Source organism: Physeter macrocephalus, chromosome 18 (assembly GCF_002837175.3).
Source record: "Physeter macrocephalus isolate SW-GA chromosome 18, ASM283717v5, whole genome shotgun sequence".
Taxonomy (NCBI): Eukaryota; Metazoa; Chordata; class Mammalia; order Artiodactyla; family Physeteridae; genus Physeter; species Physeter macrocephalus.
The window spans coordinates 84,616,773-84,628,881 of NC_041231.1; the positions used below are offsets into that span (position 1 = coordinate 84,616,773).

Here is a 12,109-nt window from a genome sequence, read left to right on the forward strand (position 1 = left end):
CAACTCCATAGCCATTAAGCAGTTACACCCATTTTTCCCTCCCTCCAGCCCCTAATATACTTTGTTTCTGTGAATTTGCCTATACTGGGTATTTCATATCAATGGAATCATAAAATACTATATATAGATTTCTTTGTGTCTGTATTTTTTTAATTTAGTGTAATGTTTTCAGAGTTCATCCATGTTGTGGCATGTACCAGTACTTCATCCTTTTTTTTTTTAATTAAAAGACTTTATTTTTTTAAGAGTTGTTTCAGGTTTACAGCAAAATTGAGTGGAAAATCTAGAGCACTCCCATATCCCTCCCCTCTCACCCCTTACTTTCTTCTATTATTAACAACTTGCATTGGTGTGGTACATTTGTTACAACTGATGAACTGATACTGGTACGTTATTTTCAACTAAAGTCCACAGTTTACATCAGGGTTCACATTTGTGTGATATATATACATATATACACACAGACACACATATATATATGACAAAAGTAAATATCCCAAGCTGAACCCATTGTCCTTCCTGTTCCATACCATACTTCCAATACCATTTGTACCCATTCTGTTGTTACCCTCATATATCCTCATCCACATGTCCATTTGATTATACCTATTAATATTTTCCCCACCGTTCATTTACCTCTCTCCTGCTTTTATTATTTCTTGCTTGTTATTTAAGCCCTTCCTTTACTGTCAGTAAAGTTAATATTCTGGGCTCTGGATTTATTCTTCTTGGGTTCAAATACTGACTGCCACTTAGTGGCTGTGTGTTAGGGAACCTTTGCTATGGCGGTGTACCTTCCAAGAGAGGTTGTTAAAGGGACTTGCCACTTAAAGATCTGCTAGAAGTGCAGAAAAATCTAAGTGGATCTAAGTTGATCTCATCTACTGTCAGAAAGAGAGGGTTGATTCAACAGGAGAAGCTCATATTTTATATTCTTGAAAATGTAAGCTTTGTGATAAACACGTGAAGAAGGCTTAGATGCATTAAAGGCAAAGGAAAAACCCTCAACAGCGGGAAGAACTTGGTCAGAAAGAAAAAAAAAGGTAGTGTTAATGACTCTTTCTTCATGAAGGCTGAGGATGTTTCTTCATTCCTATTTGATGATTTTTTTTTCTCTGAAAACATAAATTGTAATATCCATTCCTTTTTTATTCACATACAGTTCTGGACTTGCTGACCAGTAAGAACTTGTTTTTTTTTTTAAAAAAAAAAAAGGGCTCTTCCTTCCCAGGAGGCTTGTTCTCCTCAAATGGTTCTACAGTTATTTATCAGTCTTCAACACACCTTGGCAAAGTCCAAGTTTAGAAGTTGAGGGACACCAAAGTCTGAAGAAAGAACAAGCTGAGCCATTAACTTTTAAAAGACTTGAACAGATTTCTGTGTGTATCTCCAACAGTACTGCTCAACTGAGACCCTTCCCTTTAAACATCATTCCCTCCTGCATATTTGATAACAAAAATAGTAAGAAGAGAGATTTTCTCTTTAAATGTAGCTTTAAACATATTTACTTCAAAACACAGTAAGTACCAGAACTGAAGAAAGGCCCATGAATTAACTTGGAGCTTTCTCGTGACAAATCGGTGCTGCCCAGAAAGAGTATTTCCCCAAAGGGAACACTGGAGGATATTCCCCCAGACATCTTCTAGCTGTGCCATTTCTCTTTCTCCCTCTACCTTTCTTTGAAAGGGGTCGATTTATACCTAGTGAGAATGACCTACTCTTCAAGAAGAAGAGCTTTCTTGGACAACATACCTATAAGAAGCTTGAGCAGAGGCAGAGAGGTGCTGACACTTCACTTCTTATGGAGGTAATAGAGAGTTAGTTTCTTGGGGGATGCTTGTATCACAACAACTTAAATGAGTTAGAGAGGTCTTTGGAGAAGAATCAGGACAATTTTCAGTGTGATCTGAAGCTGCGCAGATGGTCAAAGATGCGCCAGCACCCTGAAGGCTAAAATAAGGACGAAGGGTCCCACAGAAGGTGATTCCAGTAAAAGAATAGATGTGGGACCCATCGATCATATTGTAAAAGGACACATTCCCAGCATCCCAGTCCAAGAAAACTCCTATCCTGCAGGAGTGCTGCCTCAGTGACAGAGACTTTCTCTGGGAGGTAGGAAATATGAATTCTCCTGCCTTGTATACCACCACCCAGAAATTCTTCTCTGGACATTCTACAAACCACCCCTCTCTCTCTGCTGTGTCTGAGCAAACACCCAGAGCCCATCTAGTTCTAGATCCAACTTCTGTCCCAATATTTACTTCTACCTCCCAGTATTGTCTCTCCACAGTAAGAAAAATCTTGCCCAGGACACTGAAGATGGCTTCAGACTCCCCTTGCTCTTGGTGTGCTGGGGCTTCACCATTCTGAGAAACACTCTTTTTTGAATAAATATGTTTTCCGCTCTCAGATAAGATGAGGTTGGGATGAGCTGTGGCTGGATCCAGAGTAAAACCCACTGTAGGTATGGGGGGAAAAAAATAAAGGTCATTCCACAGTGGAGACTGGTTGGTTTTAGGAAAGATGCAAATTACTGGGAAAGGAGAATGAAGAAAAACAAGAGGGAGAGAAATGGAAGATTAGGTAAAACAATGCATGTTCTATCCTATGTTCATTCATAGGAGACACATGATACATAGATCATAGAAGGCCAGGGTTGGATAGGACCTTGGGTAACCATGTGGTCCAGATAGGCTGAGACCATTTAGCCAAGAAGTCTGTCTCATCTGAAAATCTCCAGGATCATATATTTCAAGTTGGTGTTTCTCTAACCTCCTGCAAATGCTGGTTGCTCTACTGCTTGCTCTTAATAGTTAAGCCATGCCTTATTTCCAATCACAGTGTACCCACTTTCATTTAAGCTTCTTTGGTGTCATTTTTCTCTAGGCTTATGTAAAATCTAAGTCATCTACTTCTCATACACTCTTATTATATTTCTAATGGTTGAAATCCCAGGCTCTGTGTTCAGAAAGAGCTGAATTTGGATAATCACTCTGTCTTTAGTAGCAGTGATCTTGAAGTTACTTGGTCTCTCTCTGTCCCACTTTAATCTCATGAACATGTACATCATTATGGTACATCAGTACATACAGGACTGGTGTGAAAAGTCAACGAGATAATGTGTAGAGAACTTAGTACTACATCTTGTCCATGATGAACACTTGGTAAATTTTAGCTTCTGATGGTTGTAGTAACACTAATGCCTGTACTCATAGTAGCAATAGTGCTAATACTAGTAGTAATTAATCTGCTTCTTGTCAAACCAAACATCTTCAATAATTAAAATTTTTCTCATAAGAATTTGTATGTTAGCAATTATAATATATTTTAATTTTCGGAGGATTAACTTAACTAGGAAATGTGTGTGGATACAGGGATATTCAGAGTGAAGTAGCAAGCGGTAGAAATAGAGAGTCGACTCATAATTCTGGAAAGACCCGAAGATGATCAGGGGCCATTTTCCCACAGAGATGCAACAAGCTCTTCTGTGTCTCAGACTGGGTACGTAATAGACTTCCTTCTGACTGAACTATTCTTTCAATGTTATTCACATGAATAGATCTACCGTATCACTTAAGTCTCAGATTAAATATCAATTCCTCGGGGTAATTCCTTTAATCCATGATTTTTTTCTCATGGCAATCTTTTATTCCTTCATAAGATTCATCACAGGGCTTCCCTGGTGGCGCAGTGGTTGAGAATCTGCCTGCTAATGCAGGGAACACAGGTTCGAGCCCTGGTCTGGGAAGATCCCACATGCCGCGGAGCGACTAGGCCCGTGAGCCACAACTACTGAGCCTGCGCGTCTGGAGCCTGTGCTCCGCAGCAAGAGAGGCCGCGATAGTGAGAGGCCCGCGCACCGCGATGAAGAATGGCCCCCGCTCGCCGCAACTAGAGAAAGCCCTCTCACAGAAACGAAGACCCAACACAGCCAAAATACATAAATAAATTAATAAACTCCTACCCCCAAAATCTTCAAAAAAAAAGAAAAAAAAAGATTCATCACAGTTTGTACATGCGCTTTCCCGTGAAGTTAGAGAGCAGCTCCACTTTATTTGGCACTGAATAAATGTATAATTTTATGCTGATGAATGAATGGTGTGAGAACAGTAAGAAATCTGTTAACATTTCTGCATGAGACTGAAGTGAAAGCCATGAAATGAATAACCAGTTAGGTATTACTGGGAGTTTATACAAATAGAGTAGTTTCTCATTTGTATAAAAGAGATTAAGTGAGACAAAATAGTAAGGGCACTCACCTGCTTTGAACTGTTCCTTTCTCCAGTCTAAAAAGAAAATCATATGGGAAAATATGCTAAGGACGTGTCCTCCGAACTAGTGAGATGCTTATCCCTTTACCGCTTGTATTTTTTTGGACTCCCAGATTCAAAGTAAAATCTCCAGATGATGGCACCTATCTGAAAAATTCTCTGGAAATGCCTCATGAAATCCTGAAGTACCTGAAGCCCCAAGACAACATCAGTCACTCACCAGCATATAACTCTGCTTTTCTCCAGTCTGAAATAAAACAAAGGAATTAGATTCTCTCATTCATTGGAATGCCACTTCAGAGTGTGAAATTGCAGTGACCACATGAAATCTGAGGGCTTATGATAGTACTATATTTCTGCGTTCATTATCTCAGTGACAGTTCTGATGTACTTGCCCTCTTTTACATCTCCTGTTTTATTTCTCACATTTTCCACATTCTACAACTATGATAAAATATGAGGGTCTGGTTTTTTGCGGGGAGAAAGGAAAAGTAGGCTTAAATTGTGAGAGTGTATTGGAAAGCCTAAAATTCTATGTGCTGCCTTGATACCTTTGAGCTTCACAGGGCTCCAAATGCCTAATTGTGAGTTCTGCTCTCACCAGGTATGCCCTCCACCCAGCAGGAAAAGCTCCCCCTCTCAGCTTATTTCCCTGTTGGCCAAAACAGCTGAACCCCAGCTGGTCTTCAACCTAATGAACTTTACCTCCCTGTCAGCCTGCAAAAATTATTCAAACAAGCCAATTACATACTTCCACAGAAAACAGGGCCACCTCATTCTCTTGTTCCTGAAAAGCCTGGCTTCTACAGACCTTGCTAATTCTTTCTGCTCCCAGGTGCAGCCTCCATGTGGTCCTGCATGGCATGAGGTGTCTTCCTCCCCCAGGATGTGAGTACACGTGACTAAAAAACTGCTGTCAATCTCTTTTGTCCAGTGTTGGGTGTCATGTGTTTGAGCATCTTATACTGTTTAGGGTATGGGATCCCTCCCTCACCAACAAGGTAAATAGGAGGTGACCAGAACAGAGGGGCTGATGAAATGGTCCATCCAACCATAACATCAGTATAACTCACCTTGCTGATACAATTTCTTCCTTCTGGCTGAAAGGAATAACAGCCTGTGAGAGGCCAGACATACAGCATACAGTAATGACTCTATTTCCTCTATTAGAGCAAAGAAAGTGGAAAACTTACCAAGCTCTTTCTCAAATGTTTCTAAAAAGGAAAGCAAATAACAAAATGGATTTAACAGAAAATAAATATTTTCTAGACTAAGCCCAGATCCTAAGTGTTACTTCCATATACCTAAAACAAAAAAAAAATACCTTAATTGAGAATATTATGACCATTTAAAAAAAACCTCTATGTTTATACCAGTGATTTTTCTCTCTCCAATGGACTTTATAATACTATTTTTTTTTTCTCATGGAGGTCCTGGGCTCCATGTTTTGTTGGAGGTCTTGGCGCTCTAACTTATCCTTACACATATCTCTTTGTTCCCAAAAGATGTCATCCACATGCACAATCATGTTAACAAACCCATAAATTCACAGATCCCCACCAAGTCTGATTCACAGTTTTACCTTTGGCTTTACTTTCTTTCTCCTTTTCCTTCTTGACTTCTGATAGTTTCTTCTTTTTCTGTCGTTCTTTCCGAGCCAAATACACAACAGCACCAACGAAAACCCCAAGTATCACCAAAGTCACAACGAATGCTACCTTCCAAGGAGGGGTCCTAGGGAAGAAGGGTTCTAACACAGGACCCCCCAGACCTGATTAAAAACATATACCAAGCAAGTCTAGCCCATCCCAGGTCCTAAATATCCCCTCCTTACTCCTGTCCTGTCCCCCAAATGAGCAACACTGACCTGGGATAAAAATGGTTTCCACTTGCTCTTGTCCAAAGAAAGGGTTCTTCATGGAACAGGACACTTCTGTCTTTGAGCTGTCTCTCACAAGAAGGGATGCCTCAATCTGAAACAACCCATCATTATCTTGTGTCTCATCTTCAGAGAGAGATGGGATCTTCTCTCCCTTTGCATCTTCCCATTGTATTTCAGGCTGGGGAAACCATCCCTTGCCTGTGCACTTCAGCCTTATTCCTTCATCTTCTGGACCCACCATGAAAATATGAGGACCAGAACCCAAACCTGGAGAGGAAAGTCATTCATCTGAGACTTGGTCATTTTTTGTCCAAAAGCTCCTCGTGTTTCACAGCTACACCAGTGGGAGAAGATGGACAAAGCACCATAGCTCTCTGTGGATGGAAGGGGGTTCTTTTCTTTTCTCATGAGATAAATGGGTATCTGAAGTTCAAAAATTACAAGAACACTGAAGCTGATAGTGGAACTTATACCAATGCCTGTCATATCTCCTCTACACAAGCAAATCTGCAATTGGCCATAGAAGGATAATAGGGAAGGAACAGAGTAAAATTTGCCAATGTAGACATGTTGCCACTATATCTATATCTATTCTGTATCTATATCATATGTCTATTCCATTTATTGGAGTCTCAAGGAAGACTTCTTCTGTGCTTAAATTGAGACTACATGTAGTCACTTCCTTAAACAATCTCCTTTTGTCATTTTTCCAAATTTTCTTTCTTCCACTGAGTAAAGATTATCTAAAACATGAAGGTAACAAGGTGAAGTAAGTCCATGAAAGAGTCAAGATCTTTTTACTTTTCCATTCTCACTCCTTTCTTTTCCTTCCACCACCCCTTCTCTTCTTCAACTCCGCGCAGGTTAGGTCAGCTAGTAGAGTCACGTAACCAACACCCATATCAAAATATAACAGCACCAGAATACTAGATGAATTCACTGTCTCTTCAAGAATGATGGCTATTCTAACTTCTAAGACTATATATTATTTTGTCTTTTTAAAACTTGATATCACAAAGTATGGAACCACCATAAGCTCAGTCCTATTCTGGTTTCTCAGTTGTGGGAAATATATTAGGAAGCTCAGCTACATCATCTTTTTTTGGCTAAAAATTATAATAGAGCTAATAATTTTAACTACCAATCCCTGACCTTCCTGGGGGAATATACTTCTGGAAAACAGAAAGCAGTCTGAAAGACAATCCATCTTCTCAGAATTGCCTGAGGGAGCTGCCAATTCTCTTGAAAGAAGGAAATAAACATAAGTGAGTGAAACTGCTCCTGAGCAAAATGGAACAGATCAAAGCCTAGGAAGCAAGAACTAATAAACCAAATAGACCTTGCATTTCCTGGAAGAATATAATCATTGAAGTTCCAAGTTGACATAAGCAGTTGAAACCTATATCTATGTTGAGAAAGAGGAAAAAGAAGGAATACCCATTTCTGAGCATTAGAAGTGGCTGTAACAGACAAAGTTTAAATGAGTGAAAGATAAGCATGGATATATAATCAAACAACTGCTTCTAAAGGTTGGACTTGTCTTTACACCAATAAGTCAAAGAACTGTTATGGGAAAGGTACTGAAAAATGCTGTCACCTGCATGAGGTTATTTCCATGACTATGAAATCTTTGACCTCTTACTCGGAGGATACTGAAGTGAGATCACAGTAACATGGCTCAGGAGAGTTTGTCACTCTTTCCTCCAAGATCTAATGGATTAGATTTTTTTTCCATTAAAGTTATACATAAAGAAGATGGATAAAATGAGTATATAGATATCTTGTCAGATGGTATTAAATGAGAAGTATTAATTTAAGGTAGGCCCAACATAGTCAAAGTATGAGAAAAACATGACAACTAAAAAGAAACAACATGTTTGTCTTGGCAGAGAGTATATAGCTTTAGAAATGGAAACACCAAAGAAATAGACAGATAAATCATTATAACCACACAGAAAATTTAGACTTACCCTGGTACCTATGAGAAGTTTATGGGAAACAATGCATTGAAAACTGGTGGAGATTTTCTACACTATTCACTACTGGTATAGAGATAAGTGAATATATACATTACGAAAAAGTATTTTGAGCTTTTCATTAAACTTTATACCAAAAATACATTTCTATAGATGCAAGATCTAAATGTAAAAAGCAAAACAATAAAAAAGAGATAGAAATGAACTACAGCTACATTCAATTAACTACATAGAAAAATCTCAAACATAATGGTGAACAACAACAACAAAAAAAGCCAGACATAAAAGAGTCTATGAATGTGAAATTAAAAAATAAGCAAAACTAACCAGCACCTCAATCTACTCTGTCAAACCCTCACAGTCACTTCCAACAAACAGTGGATTTGGTTCCGGACCACTAACACTCCCTGTTAAGCCTCTTGTCCATCATGGTACCCAGCTGGAATTCTGGTCTCTGAGAGTAATGGTACTTTTTGCTAATCATGGTGCCTTCCTTCAAAATATGTGAGGAGAAACGTAGAGGGAAATAAATGATCAATTTTTATGGTAGATACTTATGGAAATAGTTTAATTTTAAAGTACAGCACAATAAATGTATAAATAGATGAAGAGGATTTGGGGTTAAATCCACTGTCTAAGATGTTGACCAGCTCTCTAAGGATAACTGCTTTTTTGCTTCTGTCCTGTTCACCATCCTCCTCCCCAAAATCAAGTACAGAACACTTAGATTTCCCTTAGAGTGATATGTATTCTCAGATATTACTCACTTATCACCTTTAGCTCCAAAAGGGCTTCTTCAAAATCACTTCCTTTTTTAAAAATACACTTGTACATTCCATTGTCTGAGACCCGGAGGCTGTGGATTCTCACAGCTACTCTTCCCTCAGTGATGTAGTCTTTCACCAACTCTGCTCTCCCTTTGAAATCTACTAGTTGTTCTCCCGCCTGCTCCATTCCATTCTGATACACATACACAGCATCTGAGAACTGGGAGTGGAACCACCGGATCTCCATATTCTCCACGCTCACGGCTGGGGACACGCGGCAGGGCAGCACCGTGTCTGCACCCAGCATGGCCACAATGGGCTCCGAGGGACCAATCACCAAAAAGGAATCTGTGCAATAGAGCCACAAGTGAAAAGAATATCAGAATACCCTGCCTGGACCTTTTAGAGCACAGCATCATTATTGGTCCAGTAGAGCCCCATAGACATTCTCTCTCTCGGTCATACAGCAATAATTTGTAGCACACATTCAGGCTGAAGAAGGCAGTGAACAAGACAAGGAGGATTTCCACCCTTGTGGAGCTTACAATCAACAGAGTGATCTCATATTAAACAGAAGATTTTTAGATTGCCATGGTGGTAAATTCAATGAAGGAGGAGGGGAGAGTGCTGGAAAATCAAGAAGCTATAGTGTTTTTAATCAGGTCTTGGGCATCAGAAAATGCATTCCTCCAGAATCTGAGATCTAAATGAATTACAAGACATCAGTAAAGTAATTCTACCTGGTCCTGCCCTCTAAAATAATCATATAATGATTTATTTGTCCTCGTATATGGACAAATACATTATTGTATCAAAATAAAAGATTTGGAATTAACCTAGGTATATAGGAGACATGATGGAGTAGTTTAATGCTTCTGTTCAGAGAGCAAGAGAATCCAGGTATAGGAAATAAAAAATATTCTCACCTGAGCCCCATATGGACACCTGGAGAAGCAGGATAAAGAAGAGGTCTCTTGGCAGAGAGAAGTCCAGGGAACACACCATCTTTCCCAGAGCAGAGAACAGTATGACCCATAGGGAGGTCCTGAAAAATAGCTGGAGTGAAGACAAAAATGGGACCCACAAGCTAAAAAAGATTATAGCTAAGGTGGTTCACAGTGCTTCTAAGAAATGGCCTCCTGAAGCGCTCAAATGACCGTAGTGTCTCTTTCAGGGAACATCAGGGAAGACTTTGACATTCACAAAAAAGACCTTTTGTTTCCCTTTTCCAAGAAAACAGTTTTTATCTCAATAGCCATGCTCTGATGTGATAAATCTGACCACAATGTCTCTAAACTCCTCTCTCAAGAAGAACATTTTATCCAATGGACGGAAAGCCAGAGCAAAGGCAATGAGCAGCCACTGAGAGAGATGGCTTTAGCATAAACATTACTCTGCCCTCAACCAATTTTCTCCCCCCACATTCCTATGGGCTGAAGGAACATATATAACTTGGCTTCTCCTCTGTCAACCCTCAGGGTCCTTGCCCAGATTCTCTCACTTTCCTCCCTCTTGCCCGTCACGAAGAAAATGCAAATCGCACATCTCCGAAGTGTTTCTTACAGAGATGAAGGCATCCTGGAACTTCTCACCCTCACTGCCGCAGGCACCAGGAATACATGCTCTCCGTCATTCCTCCAGGTTACCTTTTGTTGGCTGTCTACAGATCTGTCCTGTGACACTTGCTCCAAGAAGCCAAGGGAATACCAGACGTTAGAAAGCTTGGGGTCCCGAAGGAAGCCCTAGGTGTTTTTTTTAAAAGGTTTCAGAAAACTGGAAGAAAGACCGCCCCTGCTCAGGAACCTCTCAGCAGTGCGATTCTCCTCTGTCACACCGACATATTCAAAATTGAAAGTAAAATAAGATAAGGAAAGAGAACTTTGACCTTGCAGGAATAATAAATCTACCTAATAATTACATTCTTAAAGGAGAGGATCAAAAACAAGTGATTTCTTTCTTTCTGAGACGTATAGTATCCAGGCTAATAAGATAAATATTAGAACTTGACTGCCTGAGTTAAAAGCCTGGTAAGGTTACTCCCAAGCTCACGGTTTTGAGCAAGTTATATAAGCTCTCTGTGCCTCAGTGTCTTCATCTGACAATGGGTTTAATAATAGTACCTAACCTAAGTTTTCGTGAGGATTACATGAATTAATATAGGCAAAGCACTTAGAAGAGTGTCAGTAACTTTTACGTTCTGTGTTAAGTGTTGGCAATTTTTATTTTAATGTCTTGTTCAATTGACCTCAATATATCTGCCATTCTGATGAAAATTTTCATCTACCAGTTAGGCCCCTCATTCCATTAGACAGGGAATTGAAAAGACAAGGGCATATTCATACCTTCTCCCAGACATAGAAATTTCCTCCACTGACATGGGGGTTATATCCATCTCAACCAGGATGAAAGAAAAGCGGTATAAAATTCCCAAAATGATTCTCTGCAAACTTTCATCCTTCTTCCATACTGTAAACAATAAGAAGAGGTGAGGATGAGATTGCTGTCCTCTGTTTACATAATTGATTTTTGTTTTGAAGATCCTTCAAATCCTATGAGTTCTAGAATAATTGTTTTTCTTGCTTAGAATGACAGAAAGACACTCTGAGTTAGAGCCTGAAAAAATTAAAGTTCTAATTTACATTCTTTGAAATTCTGGATCTAAGATTGAACATCTATATATAAATTGTAAGAGACATAGTAAAACAAGAAATAAACAAATATAAACCAGATATATTCTAACAAAATTTTAGATATGGTAGTATTAATTTTAAAATAAAAATAAAGTTCAGAGAGAAATCATTCAAAGAAACAAGATTGTGCCTTCAAATAGGGACATCCATTAAGAGCATATAACTTCCGAGGATTGCATGGTGCTAACGGCATACAGCAGAATTAAAAAACGCAAAATCAGTTGGGAACTCAAAAAACTTTATAATTATAATTAACCAGAAATGAACATAATCATTCCAGAATGTATAAATGAAGTTATAGAGATTTTAAATAATATAACAACTATGCTATATCAAATCTTTTACTTCATGACTTGGTGAGATCTAACAATTTCTCTTAGTTTTTGACTAGTTTTGATTAACAGAAATCCACTTCAGGCAATTAAGATGGATTAGTAGGGCTTCCCTGGTGGCGCAGTGGTTGAGAGTCCGCCTGCCGATGCAGGGGACACGGGTTCGTGCCCCGGTCCGGGAAGATCCCACA

General features: G+C 39.2%; 1 protein-coding gene across 1 annotated transcript; it reads right to left on the reverse strand.

Annotated features, from left to right (window-relative positions):
- Nucleotides 1-1,481: 1,481 nt before the first annotated feature.
- Nucleotides 1,482-10,696, reverse strand: LOC102974520 (butyrophilin subfamily 1 member A1-like). Its single transcript, XM_007118598.1, has 10 exons — nucleotides 10,438-10,696; nucleotides 9,823-9,952; nucleotides 8,897-9,244; nucleotides 6,139-6,420; nucleotides 5,854-6,021; nucleotides 5,465-5,485; nucleotides 5,345-5,371; nucleotides 4,492-4,518; nucleotides 4,260-4,286; nucleotides 1,482-2,458 (listed from the first exon to the last, which is right to left on the reverse strand). The coding sequence occupies exons 2-10, from the start codon at nucleotides 9,899-9,901 to the stop codon at nucleotides 1,800-1,802; spliced, it is 1,638 nt and encodes a 545-aa protein (XP_007118660.1). The 5' UTR covers nucleotides 9,902-9,952; nucleotides 10,438-10,696; the 3' UTR covers nucleotides 1,482-1,799.
- Between the last annotated feature and the right edge of the window lie 1,413 nt (nucleotides 10,697-12,109).